The sequence below is a fragment of the Leptodactylus fuscus genome, chromosome 1 (genome assembly GCF_031893055.1).
Source record: "Leptodactylus fuscus isolate aLepFus1 chromosome 1, aLepFus1.hap2, whole genome shotgun sequence".
Taxonomy (NCBI): domain Eukaryota; kingdom Metazoa; phylum Chordata; class Amphibia; order Anura; family Leptodactylidae; genus Leptodactylus; species Leptodactylus fuscus.
Window position 1 is genome coordinate 5,161,354 of NC_134265.1, and position 21,854 is coordinate 5,183,207.

General features: G+C 44.0%; 1 protein-coding gene and 1 pseudogene across 1 annotated transcript; one reads left to right on the plus strand and one right to left on the minus strand.

The window, feature by feature from the left end:
• Positions 1 to 21,854, plus strand: part of LOC142192831 (uncharacterized) — a 319,569-nt pseudogene that overhangs the window by 170,224 nt on the left and 127,491 nt on the right.
• LOC142196909 (uncharacterized) lies at positions 9,289 to 20,145 on the minus strand. Its single transcript, XM_075266891.1, has 6 exons — positions 20,130 to 20,145; positions 12,497 to 12,642; positions 11,985 to 12,366; positions 11,834 to 11,901; positions 11,459 to 11,579; positions 9,289 to 10,406 (listed from the first exon to the last, which is right to left on the minus strand). Exons 2-6 carry the CDS (start codon positions 12,572 to 12,574, stop codon positions 9,289 to 9,291), a joined length of 1,767 nt encoding a protein of 588 aa, XP_075122992.1. The 5' UTR covers positions 12,575 to 12,642; positions 20,130 to 20,145.

The window sequence follows — 21,854 nt, forward strand, 5'->3', positions numbered from 1 at the left end:
CGCAGTAGCATCCGATTGTCCCCTTCAAGCTGGTAATGCCTGACCACTACTCCGCCAAGTGTCTGTATGTGGTGTGACACCACTCTGTTGAGGGCTTTCCTTGTTCTCTCAAGCGCGGGCGGACTAATCGCGCCGTGCCACTGTGACCTCGGAATCATCTCAGACCATACCGGGACTAGGCCTGGGAAAAGTGTTGGGAACCTGCGGAAATTCACTCGCATCCTAGCAATCAGCTCTGGCCGCCGGATGGAGACCATGTCATTGCCACCTGCATTACTAACACCACTGGGACCTGGGTGGCTCTGCTAGCGTTGAGGACCTCCGGGAACACTTGTTCCCACTTCAAGCCCCGTATTCCAAGCCACCGCACCTGGACGTCTCTGAAACCCAGCTGGAGGCCCATCGGCTGGACTGCTGCTCGCTTTGCGTCCCAAAAGACATAGGAGTGTCCGATAATCTAAACCACGGTGGGGGTCCCTGTGAACAACAATATGGGTTAAAAACAACGAAGCATCATGCAATTAACAACTTTAGGTGTCCCCCCTCCTCCCCTTTTTATATATAAATTTAACTGGTGATTAAACCAGGTCTGACGTAACGCCTATAGCAAATGGAACGTCATCCCCCTATGAGTTTCACCGTCGCGGCCCCGATGCGGAAGGAGTGGGTACCAAATTCTGCTGGCGATACCCCAGTGACTTTTAAACACTTCTTGAACACTGTTTCGAACTGGAACCTGGTTAAGGGGGAACCATCCTTGTGGACTAAAAACTGGGTAGCGGCTGATCGGGATACCGCATATGCCTTAACCGTTTTGACCAGGCACAATGGGCCACTCAGCTTCGCTATTGATAACTTCATTGCCCAGCTAGTAGAAGAAAACACGAGAGGAACATCCATTTTGGACCTAGTCCTAACCAACAAAGAGCACATGGTTAAGGGACTACGGGTAGCAGGGACACTGGGATTCAGCGAGAGTTTGGGGTTGCAAGAAGAAGAAGACCTGAGAAGACACAGACTTCAAGGCTCGACTTTAGCAGGGCAGACTTCAAGAGCCTGAAGGCAAGGGTTAGTAGAATTCCGTGGTGCAAAATTCTTAAGCACAAAAATGCACATGAAGGGTGGGAAATCTTCCGTAGGGAAATCATTAAAGCACAGGAACTAACAATAAATAGAAGGAAGAAAAATGGGAAGCACCTAAAAATATCAGGATGGATGACCAAAAAATTACATAACCTGCTAAAAAGGAAAAAGGAAACATACAAAAAGTGGAAGATGGGAACTATACCTAAGGAAGAGTACACAGCAGTCTGCAGACTCTGCAAGACAAGCATCAAAGGAGCTAAGGCTGAACACGAATTGAAGCTTGCAAAAGAGGCAAAGAGTAAGGTAAAAGGATTTTGGGGATATGTTAAAAGCAAAAGAAAAGTGAAGGAGACCATTGGAGTCCTGAAGAATGACAAAGGAGAAACAGTTAACATGGTGGAACAGCAGGTGGAGCTACTAAATTCATATTTTGTATCCGTCTTCTCCCAAGAAACTAATGGAAATATCGACATTAATGGTGATGGAGATGAGGGGAAGGAGGACTCCAAGCTGACTATAAGCGAAGGTCTGGTAAGAGAGCACTTAGCCAAGTTACAGGAAACCAAGTCCCCAGGACCAGATGATTTACACCCTAGAGTCCTGAAAGAGATAGCAGAGGAAATAACAGAACCCCTTGCTATAATCTTCGGTAAGTCATGGGAAACAGGAGTGGTCCCTTTAGATTGGAAAAGGGCAAATGTTGTCCCCATCTACAAAAAGGGGAAAAGGGACGATCCAGGAAATTACAGGCCGGTAAGTCTGACCTCGATAGCAGGAAAAATCTTTGAGCAAATTGTCAAGGAACATTTACTTCGGTACCTGGATGGGAAGGCATTAATTAACCAGAGCCAGCATGGCTTTATGACCAATAAATCTTGTCAGACTAACCTGATTTCCTTCTACAACAAAATCACTGAATGGTTGGACCAAGGGAATGCCGTGGACATAGTATATATTGACTTCAGTAAGGCATTTGATAAAGTATCACATAACCTTCTTATTGAAAAAATGATTAAGTATGGCTTTGACAAAAAATCAGTTAGGTGGATTCACAACTGGCTTAATGATCGGGCACAACGAGTAATACTAAATGGCTACACATCGAACTGGAAGAACGTCAAAAGCGGGGTGCCGCAGGGCTCTGTTCTGGGCCCAGTACTTTTTAATAACTTTATAAATGATCTGGACGATGGAATTATTGGGGAACTCATAAAATTTGCAGATGATACGAAGATAGGAGGAATAGCCAACACTAGAGAGGAGAGAGAGTGTATTCAAAAGGACTTAGACACACTGGAACAATGGGCTGAGGCCAACAAAATGGGATTTAACAGGGACAAATGCAAAGTTCTACATCTGGGTAACAGAAATGTAAAAAACATATATAGTATGGGAGGAATAGAACTAAGTGATAGCATAGGGGAAAAGGACTTGGGCATAATAGTAGATCACAAATTCAACATGAGCCAACAGTGCGGTGCTGCTGCAAAAAAGGCGAATACAATTCTGGGATGTATTAAGACAAGCATTGAATCTAGATCAAGAGAGGTCATTATTCCGCTGTCCTCTTCCCTGGTCAGACCACACCAGGAATACTGTGTACAGTTCTGGGTGCCTCAATTCAAGAAAGACATCGATATATTGGAGCAAGTCCAGAGAAGAGCAACCAAAATGGTGGAAGGTCTGCAAACCATGTCCTATGAGGAGCGGCTAAAAGAACTGGGATTGTTTAGTTTGCAGAAGAGAAGGCTGAGGGGAGATTTAATAGCAGTCTACAAATATCTGAAAGGTAGTCACAGTGCAGAGGGATCTCCCCTATTCTCATTAGCACAAGGAAGTACAAGAAGCAATGGGATGAAACTAAAGGGAAAGAGATACAGATTAGACATTAGGAGAAACTTTCTGACAGTGAGGGGAGTGAGAGAGTGGAATAGGCTGCCACGGGAGGTGGTGGGCACTCCATCAATGGAAATCTTCAAGCGGAATCTGGATAAACATAGCTGGGATGATTTAGGAAAACCTGCACTCGCAGGGGGTTGGACCCGATGGCCCTTGAGGTCCCTTCCAACTCTACCATAAAAATAAAAAAATAAATAAAGATGCTACCATTATGACAATTATATCTTCTGGTGCGTAGTAGTGAGATGCACGTTTTTAACCCAAAAACTTTAAGCCTACGGGCCTGGGAAAAGCCCAGACCTAGTCCTCATTACTCATTGGTAATTGGGGTATCATGTTTGGTGTCAATGTGTTGGGGAACTCGCTATGAGCAAAGACATGCCACTTGTTTGACCGTATGATCATGTGATGAGGAATTATGACCATTTAAAGTTATTTGATTGCTAAGATAGAGGGTGGGCCAAAAGCCCTGATGATGTCATTTCAGGGTGGAGCCCAGGGTCAATATAAGATTGACCTGGGGCGGAGCTTGTTTTCTTCTTCTTGTTCTTCTCCTCTGACCCTGCATCTGGACACATGTGAGCAAGTAGGCTCTGTGTGTGGCCCCCTCCCCCCTTGCTGGGGGGAAGGGCGGGGCAGAAGCGGCCATGTGCGCCCATGTGCTGAGAGACAAAGAATGCCATGTGGCTGAGGGACTTTGAAAGAGAGCCATGTACTACTTTAACGCTAATGGACTAATGGAATTATGAAGAATATGATATAACTCCCATCTGATCATGGATTTATGGACTATGGACTTTTTACAACGGTATGGAAAAACTCTCTTTATTGCTATATGCTATGTGGGGGGGTGCTGCGGTTGCCCCCACCAGAGTCTTTAGTGGACTGTATCTCCTGCTTTGTGGGTACCATGCGTTGGCTGCGGAATCGCCGGGTGCCTAAGGACTGTTTCTGTTTCTAATCTTTTAATCTGTTTTATCTCACTGCACTGTAACATACCTTCTCTGTAACCATATAAGCTTGTGACTGCCAGGGTATATCTTTATATATATTTATGGTTGACCTAGTATCGACCATCTTGGGTTAATAAAACGTTAAAACTTTAGAAGGCTCTTCTCGTATTATCCTAAGGCCCCGTTCTCTCTCTCGTTTTGTGGGAGCGGACGGTATAGTTAAGAAGGCGATCGCGGGTTCCGCCTGCGGCAAAGGCCGGGTGGGCCAGTGGCTGCGGCCGGGTGGCTGAGGTGGAGGCCGAAGTCCTCGCGCCTTGGGGGCCGGAGGCTGGGGCGGAACGGCGCGATACGTAGCACCATATATTAAATATTTTACCATTTTTTGCTTCAACATTTTTTCCCTGTTTTCCTCCTCTAAAACCTAGGTGTGTCTTATGGTCCGAAAAATATGGTAACACAATCCAAAGGGTTAATGGAGAAAATGGATCTCATAGATTGTTGTGCAATTTTTCCAGAGCACAGACATCTCCCACATGTGGGTGTAAACTGATGTTTGGGCAGCGCGGAATGGAAGGAGCGACACTGAGGGTATGAAAAGCAGATTGTGCTGGAATAGTTTTCGGTGCCATGTCATATCAGGACCCCTAACATAACAATACAATGGGAATCCCCCAAAACTGACCCCATTATCGAAACTACAGTATTGGCCAAAAGTATTGCCCCCCTGTAATTCTGTCCGATAATACTCGTTTTCTTTTAGATAATGATTGCAATCACAAATTCTTTGGTATTATTATCTTCATTTCATTTGTCTTCAATGGAAAACCACAAAAAGAATTGTCAAAAAGCCAAATTGGATATAATTCCACAGCAAACATAAAAAGGGGGTGGACAAAAGTATTGGCACTGTTTGAAAAATCATGTGATGCTTCTGTAATTTGTGTAATTAACAGCACCTGTTACTTACCTGAGGCACCTAACAGGTGGTGGCAATAACTAAATCACACTTGCAGCCAGTTGAAATGGATTAAAGTTGACTCCAACTCTGTCCTGTGTCCTTGTGTGTACCACATTGAGCATGGAGAAAAGAAAGAAGACCAAAGAACTGTCTAAGGACTTGAGAAGCAAAATTGTGAGGAAGCCTAAGCAATCTCAAGGCTACAAGTCCATCTCCAAAGACCTGAATGTTCCTGTGTCTACCGTGCGCAGTGTCATCAAGAAGTTTAAAGCCCAAGGCACTGTGGCTAACCTCCCTAGATGTGGACAGAAAAGAAAAATTGACGAGAGATTTCACCGCAAGATTGTGCGGATGGTGGATAAAGAACCTCAACTAACATCCAAACAAGTCCAAGCTGCCCTGCAGTCCGAGGGTACAACAGTGTCAACCCATACTATCCATCGGCGTCTGAATGACAAGGGACTGTATGGTAGGAGACCCAGGAAGACCCCACTTCTTACCCAGAGAGAAAAAAGCCAGGCTGGAGTTTGCCAAAACTTACCTGAGAAAGCCAAAACCGTTCTGGAAGAATGTTCTCTGGTCAGATGAGACAAAAGTAGGAAAAGGCATCAACATAGAGATTACAGGAAAAAAGAGAAGAAGACGCCCCCTACAGTCAGACATGGCGGAGGTCCCTGATTGTTTGGGGTTGCTTTGCTGCCTCTGGCACTGGACTGCTTGACCGTGTGCATGGCATTATGAAGTCTGAAGACGACCAACACATTGTGCAGCATCATGTAGGGCCCAGTGTGAGAAAGCTGGGTCTCCCTCAGAGGTCAGGGCTCTTCCAGCAGGACAAGGACCCAAAACACACTTCAGGTCAGCACTAGAAAATGGTTTGAGAGAAAGCCCTGGAGACTTGTAAAGTGGCAGCAATGAGTCCAGACTTGAATCCCATAGAACACCTGTGGAGAGATCTCTTGATGGCAGTTTGGAGAAGGCCCCCTTCACATCTCAGGGACCTGGAGCAGTTTGCCAAAGAAGAATGGTCTAAAATTCCAGCAGAGCCTTGTAAGAAACTCATTGCTGGTTAGCGGAAGCGGTTGTGCGCAGTTATTGTGTCTAAAGGTTGTGCTACCAAGTATTAGGCTGAGGGCGCCAATACTTTTGTCCGGCCCATTTTTGGAGTTTTGTGTAAAATGATCAATGATTTGACTTTTTTTTCATTCTCTTTTGTTTTTTTCATTGCAAACAAAATAAATGAAGATATTACCAAAGAGTTTGTGCATGTAATCATTTTCTGGAAGACGAGTATTATCTGACAGAACTGCAGGGGGGGGCCAATACTTTTGGCCAACACTGTACACCCCTCACAGAATTTATCAAGAGGTATAGTGAGCATTTTGACCCTGTAGCCATTTCACAGATGTTACTAACGTCACTTTATAGCGATACACAAAATATGTTGACTGTAGCTCAACATAAAAAAGAAGGAATCTTCGGGGTGCACGACAAAGTCTCTGGACCCGAGAAGCATTCAACATAGACAAAAATACTGAAGAGAAGTTGGCATCGTGCTACATTTCCTTAAAATTTAGCATTTAATTCATCATAAGTATAAAATGTAGAACAAATAATACAAAAAGTAAAAGGCAGAAAAAAAGGTGAAAAACACAAAAAAATGCATATAAAACTCTAATGCATTTCGGGACCTACTGCCCCTTAGTCATAACGTCACGCTATGACTAAGGGGCAGTAGGTCCCAAAACGCATCGCCGGTTTTTATATCCCCCACAGTTTGTTAAACAACACTGGCTCTTGTCTCATAAATATTTCATCCATCAACTTGTCTCCGTCAACTTCAAAATGTAATTTTACAAGTCCTTGATGACCAATTTCCTTGCAAGTTGAAGCAGAGGTTTAGGACACAGTGCACATAGATCTCACCAAATGCCATCCAGTTTGCTTAAAAACTGAGAGAATCGGGACACACAGAGATACCTTGACATCCCAGTTTCTAAGCTCCCTTAATCTTCCTAAACTCCCTGAAACAGCAGTATCAACCCTTCTAGAGCCAATTTCTTTGCAAGAAGTCAATGACACTCTGAGCAGTTTCCCGACGGGCAAAAGCCCTGGCCCAGATGGTCTTCCACTCTTTTATTATAAAAAAGTTCCGAAACTTTTTAACACCACAACTCTCCCTATTGTACAATGCCCTCTTGCAGGGTGAAACTCTACCGACTCAGGCATAAAAGGCACATATCACACTGATTCCCGAGGATGGCAAGGATCCTTCCTCGTGTGGGAACTAACATCTTATCTCTTTACTGAATGTGGACGTGAAGGTCTGGGCAAAGATCCTTCAGTCCTTCATTCTGACACTAATTAATGAAGAACAATCAGGATTTGTTTTTGGAAGAGAAGGTAGACACAACACTGCAAGACTTCTCCCGTTGATTCACCTGACAAACAACACACGTGATCCGCTAGTCTTGCTAGGTGTAGATGCCGAAAAGGCATTTGACAGAGTGGACTGGTCCTACATGAAATCCACTCTGGAGAAGTTTGGTTTTCCATCAACCTTTATCCTGGCCATTTTTTCCCTTTATTCTTCCCCGTCAACTAGACTTAGGATAAATGGAACTCTATCTTCCAGCTTTGCGATTTCAAATGAAACACGGCAGGGTTGTCCACAGTCTCTGACGATCTTTGTCTTAGTAATGGAAACACTACTTCAAACGGTCTGACAAGATCACAGAGTCTGAGGAATGGGAATCGGGGTGATCGCACCCTTCATGCCACGGCATATGACATTCTTTTTGTCATAAGAAACCCTGAAGGGGGCCTACCTGCTCTAGTAGACATCCTCTCTGCGTTCGGAAGTCTGTCGTTATAAGGCTAATTTGTCAAAATCAGAAGTGCTAAATGTATCACTCTGTTCATCTACAGTGGAGAAGCTTAAAGCCGTTACGCCTTTTACCTGGTCTAGTGACAGTTTGAAATACCTCGGCATTCATCTTACATCTCGCATTACAAACTCAACTTTCCCCCTCTTCTGGACGATATCCGAATCCTTGGCCTCTTACACGACACTATCTCCTGGTTTGGCAGGAAGAACTTAATTCAAACCTAAATCCTACCAAAGTTATTTTATAAAATTAAGATGCTCCCAATCTCTCTACCTTCTACTTTCTTCGCCTCCTTGAAAGGCACGTTTACAAAATTAATTTGGAGACATAAGGAGCCAATGGGAAAAACTGACGGAGAGAAAACATTCTGGAGGCATAGGTCTGCCCAATACATGCAAGTATTACAAAGCGACCCAACTCGCCTGGTGGCTGGAACTTGTAGCCCCTCTCCGATCTTGCTTGCCACTCCTCTGTTTTGAGGCCCTTTGCTCTCTGGCACCTTTACCTGGTCTTTGGCTTCCCGACTCATGGACTGTGAGACCTCTCCATTCTGATCTGTTGCTGAAAAGTCCAATGATGATTTGGTCGGAGTTGGGGCAGGATCTGGCCCCCACCCCTTCTTCTCTTATGCCTCTCGGGGTACTTCCTGCACTTTTAGATCTTGATGGCTCCCCTTATCATGGTCTATGATCCAAGCTCAATGCCCTAACCTTGAAAGACATTACGACCACCACGGGTCTACTTCCGCTTGCAGACATACTGGATCTTCTCCCAAACTTGTCCCTCTCTTTTCTGCATACACAACATCTGAAAGCATGTCTGGACTCACTCCGAAAGAATTCCTTGCTCAGAACTCAACTGACTGAATTTGAAAAACTTTTAGCCTCCAAAACTACCCGACCTAGAAAAACCTCCCACCTCCTCCAACATTTCATAGACCCAATGCACTATAATAAATCAAGCTGTATTTCCTTTTGGGAGAAGCACCTAGGTCTGGGGTTTTCTGAAGCGGATATAGATAACATTTTACAACACTCACATGGCCCCTCCAGGTGTATAAGGCTACAAGAAACTCATTACAAACTTGCTTCCCATTGGTATAGCACCCGACCTAGCTCCATAATAAGGGATTCACCCCTACGATCAAATGTTGGAGATGCTTCCAATCGGAGTTATCTACATATCTGGTGGGAATGCCCACTCATCCAGACCTATTGGCAGGAAATTAGAACCGCTATCAGATCTCTTGGATACCCCCAATTTGAAATCAAACCAGCCATGATCTTCCTCTTGGCTCTGACTTTGGAGTACAATTCATCTAAACATGTTCTCATCTCCCATATCTTGGCTGCAGCAAAGAAACTCATTCCACTTTATTGGCTTCAAACCAAGAAACCGCCTTTTTCTAATTGGGAGAACAAAGCGAACCTTCTAGCAAGGCTCGAAGAACTTCTAAGTTGGTCTAATAGAACGCAACTCTGGCTGAACCGCCGAGTTGACTGACCTATTCCTGGACTTCTTGATAAGAATGTTGAGCCTTCTTGTCTTCTTGCTTTCTCACTTTCTTCCCTGTGTGAATTCTTTGATGTCTAACAAGATGTGATTTCCGAGCAAAACATTTCTCACATTCTTGACATAAAAATGGCTTCTCTCCTGTGTGAATTCTTTGATGGCTAACAAGATGTGATTTCCGAGCAAAACATTTTTCACATTCTTGACATAAAAATGGCTTCTCCCCTGTGTGAATTCTCAAATGTTCAACAAGACTTGTTTTCTGAGTAAAACATTTCTCACATTCTGGGCATGAAAATGGCTTCTCTCCTGCGTGAGTTCTTTGATGTTCAACAAAATTTGATTTGTGAGTAAAAGATTTCCCACATTCTGGGCATATATATGGCTTCTCCCCTGTGTGAGTTCTTTGATGTTCAACAAACTTTGATTTGTGAGTAAAACATTTCCCACATTCTGGGCATGAAAATGGCTTCTGCCCTGTGTGATTCTTTTGATGGTCAATAAGATTTGATTTACAACTAAAACATTTCCCACATTCTGAGCATGAAAATGGCTTCTCCCCTGTGTGACTCTTTTGATGGTCAATAAGACTTGATTTCCGAGTAAAACATTTCCCACATTCTGGGCATGAGTATGGCTTCTCCCTTGTGTGAATTCTCTGATGTGTAACAAGATTTGATTTCTGAGTAAAAGATTTCTCACATTCTTGACATGAAAATGGCTTCTCCCTTGTGTGAATTCTCAGATGATCAACAAGACTTGATTTCTGAGTAAAACATTTCCCACATTCTGGGCATGAAATTGGCTTCTCTTCTGTGTGAATTTGTTGATGTCTAACAAGATGTGATTTCCGAGTAAAACATTTCCCACATTCTGGACATGAATATGGCTTCTCCCCTGTGTGAGTTCTCTGATGTATAACACCTCTTTTGTATCTTTCATTTTGCTTTACAGACCATGATAAATTAGAATAAAGATCTTTCTTCTGAAGCGCTGAGGATATATCTGGGTTAACGACATGTTCTTCATATGGATCTTGTGTGATACCATGATCCTCTGCTTTATAATCTGTAGATATCAGCTGTCCCTCTGAGCTCCTGGTACAGTCATCTGACAAGAAGAAAACTGGATGTTACTATTATAGAATAACATAACCTTATAAGTATATTCCCCACTGAGCTGCCGCTGCCTGAGACGCTTCAGACCGTGTGAGGAAGTGAAGTCAGTGGCTCAGGCAGCAAACGACGGCAGCGCGGCCTACTTCATTAGTATTCACTGTGCTGAGACGGAGGTCAGTGATAGTGAATAGTAATGAAGCGGGGCAGGAAACGCCACCACTGCTCTAGGTCACTGTAGAGGTGAACACAATCCATGGCTGCTTAAATATGGCCACGTATGTGGAATAATATTGTAGGATGCCATAAATCTTACTGTATTACACCCCATACACACAATAGAAACCAAACCACATCTGCTGGATTTCCCAGCCTGAACTCACCGCGGATCTGCTGTCCCATACAGTATGTAGTAGGGTCTGTGGAGTCACAAGGACGCAGGGACTCCTAGCGTCATAGATCACTAAGATACGGGGAGTCCTGGTGTGTGGACAGAGTTCAGGCTGGGAAATGTGACTGATGTACAGACCAGATTTTCTAGTCGGGATTCCATAGTGTGATTGGGGTCTAAGGTGAGGTTTACACAGTGACATTTGTAGAAGATGCTTCAGGAATTCAAACGAAGAATTTTTCCGCTTTACCAAATTATCCCCCGAATCTCCATCAGATTCATTACTGGCCAGGACGGATTTCCCACCTCCCATTTATTTCCATAGAGCTCTGAGGTGGAATCTGCCTGAAGATCGAGCAGGAGGATTATTTTTCCGCTACCTGAAATAATCTGCTATATAATTCTGGTAAATTCTTTCCCTTCACGAGGACTGACAGCCGGTGAGGAAGAAATTTGCCTCGTTCACATCGATGTCAAGTCCATATTCCTGCTGTCCGTTCTATTCTATACTACATTTATTACCACCTATAGCGGTATCACATTTATATTCAGGTATTATTAGTATTTTACCTGAATCGGGGAACAACAAATAGTCTAAACAATGTCTGACTAGAATCAGTGACCCTTCTGTGCTTTATATAGTGGTGACTCCTCACCTGGGCGGGTCCCTGTAGGAATGTCCTCCTCACACTCCTCATCACCACTCACATAGGGCTCTTCCTTTATTCTCATAGATATAGCATTCATGTCACTCACATCTTTATCCTGATGGAAAATCTGGGAAACAAATAATGTAAAAGTCACCGGACAAATGGGGAAGTCACAGAGAATGTTCTAGATCATTAATCCGCATGAAGATGAAAGATGTCCTGACAGTAGCTGCAGGTCTGTGAGAAGCCGGATAAACATATTAGATGGCGGCTCAATGACACCGCCCATGTATATAACCATATAATACTGCTGGATACAACAAGACTGACCACAAGGACTTCACAGCCCGTCTACACATCATAGGGAATATCTCCATCTACCTGATCATCATCCTGTGGAAGAAGAGGACTGGGACATCTCTCCGGTGTTGTCCTCTTACTGGATCTACCTGTAGGAAACACAGACAGGGACTGAATTCATTCTGTACATACAAATAATGGAAGTCCATGTGTATATAGTCATGTCTATTACCTGCTGATGTGAGGGGCTGCTGGTCCTCCATCATCACCTCCTTGTACAGATCCTTGTGTCCTTCTAAATACTCCCACTCCTCCATGGAGAAATAGACAGCGACATCCTGACACCTTATAGGAACCTGACAACACAATGATACAGTCATCACCCCGACCCCTCCAGTTACTGTATAATGTCCCAGCATTCCCAGCAGTGTCACCTCTCCAGTCAGCAGCTCCAGCATCTTGTGGGTGAGTTCTAGGATCTTCTGTCCATTGATCTCCTCCTGTATCAGGGGATGAGGTGGAGGCCCCGGGATTGGGCTCAGGGTTCCTCCATATCCATCATACACAGGAGCCTGACAGCGCCCACTAGAGGTCTTCTTCACTACTGTGTAATCCTGGTTATGGGGAGACACATTAATAAATCTCACTACATACATGTCCAGAGTCCATCACCTCTCCAGTCATATCATCTGTTATTACTAGAGATAAGAATGATGTCATGATGACATCATCAGAATCTCTCACCTCTCCAGTAAACTGGTAGATGAGCTCTAGGGTGAGATTTAAAAGACTTTCCGCCATCTTGTTCCTGTCTCTTTCCATCCTTGATGGATCAATCAGGAATATTCTCTTATATAGAAGATACTGAGAGGATTCTATATTGTAGGAACCTGAATGGAGAGAAGATGAGACAATATAAAATACATAGTATCACTGTCATGTACGGACTGTGGATGTGTCTGCAAAGGGTCATTTCAATCCACTCACTCAACACAGTCCATGGCCCCCAGATACACACTGCCACCACCTACTGATTCGGGTTAGAAGGTATCCAACCCAACCATGAATAAGTCTTTACAACTCATGGCAAAACACACATTAAATTGCAGTGGATCCATAGAGCATAGAGAAATGAACATTAAAGTGAATATCAGTGACCTACAACAAGCGAACAGTTAGAAAACAAAAAGGAGTAAACCGCTTACATGTCACAATTCTTCTGATCCAGTTGAGCTTTGGAATATAAGATGGCCGCCACCCAACCTGGCTGACTCCACAGGTGTGACAAAGTTTCTTTGGTTACCATTCAGTTTTATAATGTCCGGCCTTGCTCAGGCTTCAGAGCCCCATTTTGGTTCATTATTCTAATCCTCTATCGGTCACTGGGCAGTGGATTAATAAGGAGGTAAGTCCAGGAATAGTAAGAGTTCCTGTTGTTTAGTTCATTCCCCTGTATGGGGTTGATACAGTTATTTTTCCAGCTAGTGAACCTTGGAAAGCCAGACCCCAGTGACACGAGCGCACCCCTCGCCCCCACTACTTTGTTTACATTTTATTATTATTATCTGTACTAAAGTTAGGTCACACAAGAGCCATCATTTTTCCAGTTCTTAGTTGACATGATAGCTTATGCTTTGCAAAACAAATTGTACTTTGTAATGGCTCCATTCACTATCCTGTACAATGTCCAATGCTCCATATCACAGCCGACCGGCATTTGTATCGCCCTTTTTAGCCTCTGATGAACTGGCAACATTAACCAGTCGAAACACATCAGGCTTACACTTAGGACTCTATTTCTGCGCGGCTGAGTCACCAATGTGACTTATTTTATGCATTTGATTATCAGTCTTAGTGCTGGGGGAGTAATATGGGCCCTCAAGTCAGTGGTCAGTTAGGGTCTTGATCAGTCTTTTACTGATCCCAGTTAGTGTGAGTGTGTTTGCCCTATTATTGGGCTGTGTGTGTATACGGTGCTCATACAAATTGCTTATATCCCTTTATAGGAGTGATCATGCTATGCTAGGGCTATAGCACATATTAGTCTTGAGCCTGGGGGGATTGACTATATATTTTTCAGTATTTTTCTAGGTATCACACCACACTACCCATTTTGGCAATCACATTATTATTCTTTACCCTATCATATCACTTGGCTATCCAAGAATATTGTATTAGCTTTTAACAGTATTTAATAAAAGTTATATTTTAATGTACCCTACTTTAAGTTTTGTTCACTGAACATTATTAGGTGCATCTACCCATATCTATCTTCAGTTAGTGTGAGTTAGAATTGGAAAAAACTCATTAACTTTTCATAAAATAGTAGTCGTCTGTATAGTAAAATCCCCTGACATAGGCAGCGTGTAATAGAACTATGGTAATGACAGGCCTGGGAGCTTTCAGTAGGTTCCCGCCTGTCATGGCGACCAATTGCTGTCCTCCAATCATATTACAAGGGACGTTGTTCATTAAAAATGGTGGCGCCCATGGCATCTGTATCACAGGGGTCGCATTTTGCCGAGATATCTAAAGTGTTAACAGCCAGGATCAGTGCCGGTACCGGGCTCTCGGAATATGGCGAGACAAGAAGAGATGATTCAGTAAGTTCTTTCTAGCGTAAAAGTTATGAAACCTAAACCCTGTATAAATGTGGTATCAGTGTAACCGTAGCGACCTGGAGAATATCGCCATCATGTGATTTATACCGTAGGCCGAAGGCCCCGACTACTATTTACCTCTATAGGAGGGATGGAAACAGCCCAAAACAACCGCCGACACCTGAAACGGCAAAAGACACAAATATTATCATCTCAGCCATGGAAGGACCAGCCCTTAAAGCAGCCAAGTCCTGAGAAAACGAGAATTTACAATAACATACTGAGCTGGTCTGGAGAGTTTCCTACCTATAAAGGGGCTCTCCGCTTTCTACTATTGATGACCTCTCCTTTTATTAGATCCTTATAGGGATCCAATTTTTGGAATCCCATTTTTTTCTCCCTAACATGTAGGAATAGCCTTAAGAAAGGCTCTTCTTCTCCTACCTTTAGATGTCTTCTCTGCGCTGCTGTTTGGCAGAAATTCCGGTTTCCTTCTGTATGCAAATGAGTTCTCTCACAGCACTGGGCGAGAGAAATCTCCAGCAACGTCTCTATCTTCGTTTGGAAAGCCTCTCTCTGCGTCTTTTTCCGTTCTGGGTTTCAAACTTCTAGGCATGCACAATCGGCTCTTCCATCGGGCCTTGGGCAGAAGAGACGGCGAATGGCCACGGCCATTTTCTTGTGGTCGCTTACGTCTTTAAATTACATCTGCAGGATATGACACCAGGAACCACTGATCAGCAGGACTGAGGGAAATCCACGCTGCTCACTGACTATACATACTGTAGTGAGTGCTGGTACTGCAGCACTGACTACTAGGCTTCAATGAGAGAATGCTGCAGTACGTATAGTGAGTGAGCAGCGTGGATCCCATGCGCAGATCCCAGTAGAGCTGATCTGCAAAACTAGAAAAATAGCTACAGCCCTCATCCAAAGTGACATACAATTCAAAAATAGGTAAAAAACCTTGTGCACTCACTCTGTCCGTTTGCTGGTTGCTGTAAATCGTGGAACCTCAAGACCGGTGCCAGGAAATCTCTCTCGGCTGAGCTGATCTGCGAGGTCCGGGGTGTCGCACCTCACTGAGATAATAGTTATAGTCTATTCCAAGGAGAGGTCAGTAGTAGAAAGTGAAGAATCCCTTTAAGTCCTAAAAGTATTTGGCCCTAAAGGGGTTAATAAACGAAAACTCTACAAACCTTCAGCTAAGCAGCCATGTGGGATCTGTGTGGTTACAGGACCTGTGATGATGTCAGAGTCATGTGATCAGTCACGTGTGTGTGTGTGTGTGTGTGTGTGTGTGTGTGTGTGTGTGTGTGTGTGTGTGTGTGTGTGTGTGTGTGTGTGTGTGTGTGTGTGTGTGTGTGTGTGTGTGTGTGTGTGTGTGTGTGTGTGTGTGTGTGTGTGTGTGTGTGTGTGTGTGTGTGTGTGTGTGTGTGTGGAGTCACATGATCTCTGCTAGATGAGAAGTTCTGTGTCTGGATACGGATGACATCCAAAGAGACGTAGCTGAGAAACTGATTTGGTTATAACCTCGCATCATGCAGCAAAGGCTTCTGGGAAGTCGGGCAAGTTGTTCAGGGTTGCTTGCTATAGAGGGCAGCATAACAGAGGTACTGTCTCCCTGATTACATCTTGGGAGACAGATTTGCATATTCTTCCCATGGATACGGATGTAGCAGAGCTGTCTGTGTGTGACGTGCATGTAGCGGAGCTGTCTGTGTGTGATGTGTATGTAGCAGAGCTGTCTGTGTGTGATGTGTATGTAGCAGAGCTGTGTGTGTGACGTATATGTAGTAGAGCTGTGTGAGTCGTCTGTGTGTGACGTGTATGTAGCGGAGCCGTCTGTGTGTGACGTGTATGTAGCGGAGCTGTGTGTGTGACGTGTATGTTGCGGAGCCGTCTGTGTGTGACGTATTTGTAGCGGAGCTGTCTGTGTGTGACGTGTATGTAGCGAAGTCGTCTCTGTGTGGTGTATATGTAGCAGAGCTGTGTGTGTGACGTGTATGTAGCAGAGTTGTCTGTGTGTGATGTGTATGTAGCAGAGCTGTGTGTGTGATGTGTATGTAGCGAAGTCGTCTCTGTGTGGTGTATATGTAGCAGAGCTGTGTGTGTGACGTGTATGTAGCGGAGCCGTCTGTGTGTGACGTGTATGTAGTAGAGCTGTCTGTGTGTAACGTGTATGTAGCAGAGCTGTCTGTGTGTGATGTATATGTAGCAGAGCTGTGTGTGTGACGTGTATGTAGTAGAGCTGTGTGTGTGATGTGTATGTAGCAGAAAAAAACATCCACTTTAACACTTTTTTTTTATTTATTGGGATTTTTCCACCACTACAAGTTCTCCTCTCCTTTGCGGGGGTTGTTTACAGTTTTGAGGTTACCCCTTATCTAGGTGATCTTTGCCCTCAGGTTTTCTGACAGTTCTGTGTTTTAATAGATTTGTCTAATTAGATTTCCAGGATTCTAAAAGAAGATCTAGTCTGATTCCCTTGGAACAATTTGTAACACAATTCCTGTTGAGTTTGATGTTTGAGCTGTTTTATAGTTATTAGACATGCTGGTTGCTGGGTGATGGTTACAGGTTGTTGGTTTCTTCTACCACTCACTCTCCGCGGAATCGAGCATGGATTATAGGAAGGACTATCGCTCTCCTATTGGCTGACACAAACCTTCTGCGATGGGCGCCGGGTGAATGACGCATCGGAGAACAGCGACAGGTTTATACTTGTCTGTACTTGGTCACTTATGCCTGAAATACTGTAGTGAGACGTTGCGTGTCTCTCTGAAACAGTGCAGCGTGTTCTGACGTGGCGTCTGAGTCCTTGTTTATATATAAGGTTAGCTGTGATTAGTAGAGATGAGAGAACAGTAAAATGTTCGAGGTTCGTTATTCGTTTCGAGTAGCCCCTCAATATTCGACTACTCAAATCGAATCCTATTATAGTCTATGGGGGAAAATGCTCGTTTCAGGGGTAGGCAACGTTTGATCAAATTATACTTACCAAGTCCACGAGTGAGGGTCTGGCTGGATCCTCCGAGAAGTCTTCTCCGTGCAGCGTCCCCACGGCATCTTCTGGCTCTTCATTCACTCTGCCAGTCACTACAAGTGGACATGCGCAGTCGGCTCTGCCCAGGTCTGATGCCTAGCAGAGTGAATGAAGAGCCGGAAGATGCCGCGGGGAAGCTGCAAGGAGAAGACTTCTAAAGGTCGGAGAAAAACCAGCGTTGATTGGCCGACTGTATAGCATTTGGCCAATCAATGCTGGTTCTGCATCGAACTTTTACATTCAAATAGCGAGTGGTACTCGATCAAATACGAGTATTTCGAATACCGTAGTATTTGATCGAATACCTACTTAATCAAGTACTACTCGCTCATCTCTAGTGTTTAGCGTTTGAACTGGAACTTTCCCTTACGTCTACCTCTGCTAGTTCACGTCGTCAGTGCTTAAACAGTCCCGATTCGTTTTGTTATATATGTGGCAGTTTTGCCATTCCCAGTCCAAGGACAAACATCAGCACATTTGTCAGACGAGCCAATTGTGGCGATTTTCAAGTGAAAATTGGTGATCAAGATAAATCATGGGCCGCTCACAAAGTGTGTAAGCCGTGTGATGAGAGTTTACGGATGTGGACCAAGGGAACACGTGCTAAACTTCCATTTGGTATAACTATGATTTGGCGAGAGACCAGAGATCATTCAAGTGATACTTGAATGCTCCCTCTACTTTTGTATAGTGAAAACATCAGGATTACAGATGAGCGAGTAGTATTTGATCAAGTAGGTATTCGATCGAATACTACGGTATTCGAAATACTCGTACTCGATCAACTACCACTCACTATTCGAATGGAAAAATTTGAAGCAGAACCAGCGTTGATTGGCCGAATGCTATACAGTCGGCCAATCAACGCTGGTTCTTTAGAAGTCTTCTTCACGCAGTGGCCATTTTCTTGTAGTGCGGGCATGAGCAGTCAGCTCTGCCTAGGCCCGATGCCTGGCAGAGTGAATTCAGAGCCGGAAGACGCTGCGCATAGAAGACTTCTTGGAGAATCCAGCCCGACCCTCACTCATGCACTTGGTAACTTCAATTTGCCTACCCCTGAAACAAGCATTTTTCCCCCATAGAGTATAATAGGGTTTGATATTCGATTTGAGTAGTCGAATATTGAGGGGCTACTCGAAACGAATATCGAATATCAAGTATTTAACTACTTGCTCATATCTAATCAGGATATAACAAGAAAATCAATGTAAAATAGAGTGTCGGAGTTTACCATCAGTTGTTTGCCCAGTGCCAGTTTTGAATGAATTACCCTCTTTGGAAATACGGGAATACGAGTCTGGTGAAGGTCAAAGTGACCCCAACGATGAAGATTTTGAAATTGAAGATGATTCCGTTCATAAGGGATTCAAGCAGCAGGAGTTGAATGATTTGGTACGAGATTTGGGACTATCCAAAAACGCTTCAGAGCTCTTAGCATCAAGACTGCACGAGAAAAACTTGCTTGAAAAGGGAGCTGAGGTCCTATCCTATTCTCGATGAAGAGAGAGCGCGTTTCTACAATACTTGTGAAGTGATGATGGATTTGGGGATTCCCATAATGTAACTTGCAGTAACTATTATAGCCCTTGTTTGAATAAAATTATTCTTTGTAAACAGGATATTTGGTAAGTTTTTACTTTATTTTCCTTTCTATGCACAATTTGTGTGACTTTTGAGGTGGTCCTGTAGCTTAAAAAGTTGACCTGATAGACAAAAACTGTCGTTATTTTTGGATCCAGAGACCAAAAGTTAGTTGAAAACAAGTGACGCTAGGTTCACACCTGCGTTCTGGTCTCCGTTCTATGGTTTGCGTCTTCTGCATGCATGTGGCCCCTGAATAGCTATTCAAAGGAACTTCCTGTGACTGTAAAGGATTGGCACATGCAGGTAGGCCTCGGAGAGATTATCGCCGTATAGTCGTCCTCTCTAATAAGGTTATTACTAGAGATGAGCGAACAGTAAAATGTTCGAGATTCGATATTCGTTACGAATAGCATCTCAATATTCCACTATTTGAACGAATATGGAACCCCATTATAGTCTATGGGAGAAAATGCTTCGCTACAGGGGATCCCACCATTCACTCAGGAGGGTCACCAAGTCCACTAAGACACCCCAGGAAATGAAATGAATATTTCTTCACTAGGACCATCTACTTCTAGCTCTCTAGTTAGGTGGTTGAGTCAATCTCTGAGAGCCCTGGCCACTGGGACAGAGGATAATGGGGGTATTACAAGCCAGACTCTGACAGCCCTGGCCACTGGACACAGGCTAATGCCATTTCACAGGCCCCCACTGCAAAAGTAGGATTTTTTTTTTTTTTTTTATAAATAAGAGAATAAGCTTCATGGTCCATTGGCTCGTTCTGGAGCGCGGAGTCTTCAGATAGGACTACAACCTTTCTGGATAACATGGCCACTTGAGGACTGAGTCCCAGCTTTTTGTCACAGAATCATCTAGTTTGTAAATAGTTTTGATCTGGACTCTGGGTCAGTTTTCTTATCTGGTTTATCGCAATCTCTCCTCATCCATTCCTCCACCACTGGGTGACTTGGGAATGACCTGTACTTGGAAGCCAGAAAATAAAACCCCCTTTGCCTTTTAGGCTTATACTGCACATTGCTGTCCTCCGGGACATACCTCCCGCCAACTGGGACTGCGAGACAGGACAGGGAATCCAAATTGGTTGGGGGGTATGCTAAAGGGGTTAATAGATGAAAACTCTACAAACCTTCTGCTAAGCAGCCGTGTGGTTACAGGACCTGTGATGATGTCAGAGTCATGTGATCAGTCACAGCTATACATATGTGTGTGGGAGGAGTCACATGATCTCTGCTAGATGAGGAGAAGTTCTGTGTCTGGATAAGGATGTAGCAGAGCTGTGTATGTAGCGGAACTGTCTGTGTGTGCTGTGTATGTAGCGGAACTGTCTGTGTGTGCTGTGTATGTAGCGGAACTGTCTGTGTGTGATGTGTATGTAGCGGAGCTGTCTCTGTGTGACGTGTATAGTGGAGCCGTCTCTGTGTGACCTGTATGTAGCAGAGCTGTCTGTGTGACGTGTATATAGCAGAGCTGTGTGTGTGACATGTATGTAGCAGAGCTGTGTGTATGTGATGAGTATGTAGCGGAGCTATCTGTTTGATGAGTATGGAGCGGAGCTATCTAGGTGACGTGTATGTACCTTAGCTCTCTCTTCCTTGCTCCTGCCCCTCCCCTGGTGCTCCTTCCATATATAATAGACTGAGTTACACCCTTTGGGCTCCTCTGCCACTCACACAGGGGACATCGTCTTTACCCACCTTTGAATTCTCTCCCCCTGCCCGTATCACCTCACATCTTCATTGTCTCTTATTTCAAAACCAAAGTTGACTCCCTCAGAATAAGCTTCAGCCCAGACCCCCCCCCCCCCCTCCAATCTATCCAACTGTTCTATGTTCTTTCTCCATAACCTGCTTCTCTCTATGAAGATCTCTCCACACTAATGTCCAAATCCCACCTCATCGCTGATCCAATAGGACCTCATCGCTACACTCAAAAAAAAAAATCGCAATTTTCAAAATGTGAAACGTTCTACCTTTCAGACAGATAGTCTTACCACCAAATCCATGAATAAATATCATCTGCCGTATCTCTGATTTATATCGCATCATATTTTAATCGCTCATTATAAATCTTACAAGTGTAACGACGATTTTCTATATTTACAAGAAAATTTCCCAAACTAATTTTTTAGGGACCCCTTCAATTCTGACAGAGATTATAAAGGCCTATATAATAGAAACCCCCCAGAAATCACCCCATTTTCAAAACTGGACCCCTCAAATAATTTAAAACAGTTCTATTGAATACGTTCTATTACAGCGGATTCCAGGTCTGTAAGGATAATGGCGGCCTCTCTACTGTAGAGTGTACAGCAGAGACGTCGGAGCTAATGCCCACGGTCACAGTATTCTCTGATTTCGGGCATGAATACTTCAAAGACCCCCCCCCCCCCCCAAAGTTTAAAAATAGCCCCCCGGGACAGACCACACAAGCCCCATACCTTTAAAGTTGCAGGCCGCCTCCTGTGAGGCGAGGTCGTAGGAGCCAACCTGTTCTTGTGACAGACGGGAGCCTATTGAAGGCTTCCAGGCTTGTAATATGAATATTACCATTGCAACTGGTCATAGACCAGCCGCAATAGTAATGTACAGAATCTCCCATAGACTGCAATACACTTGTATTGTAGTCTATGGGACTTGCAATCAAATGGTTGCAGGTTCAAGCCCCTCTTAGGGCTAATAAAATAGAAAAAAAATTAAATAGAATAAAAAATAAAATAAATAAAAGTTCTAAATCACCTCCTTTCCCTAGAATACATATAAAAGTAGAAAATTATTGTTGTACACATTAGGTTTCTCTGTGTCCGACAATGCCCGGTCTACTAATATTTATCCTGTAAGGCAAACGGCAAAAT

What these genes read in the sequence shown, in the direction of transcription:
- LOC142196909 (XM_075266891.1), bottom strand. Translation starts at nt 12,574, where the DNA reads ATGGAAAGAGACAGGAACAAGATGGCGGAAAGTCTTTTAAATCTCACC. An exon ending in TCTACCAGTTTACTGGAGAG is followed by an intron (nt 12,367 to 12,496) that starts GTGAGAGATTCT and finishes CCCCATAACCAG; the next exon opens with GATTACACAGTAGTGAAGAA. An exon ending in GCAGCCCCTCACATCAGCAG is followed by an intron (nt 11,902 to 11,984) that starts GTAATAGACATG and finishes TGTTTCCTACAG; the next exon opens with GTAGATCCAGTAAGAGGACA.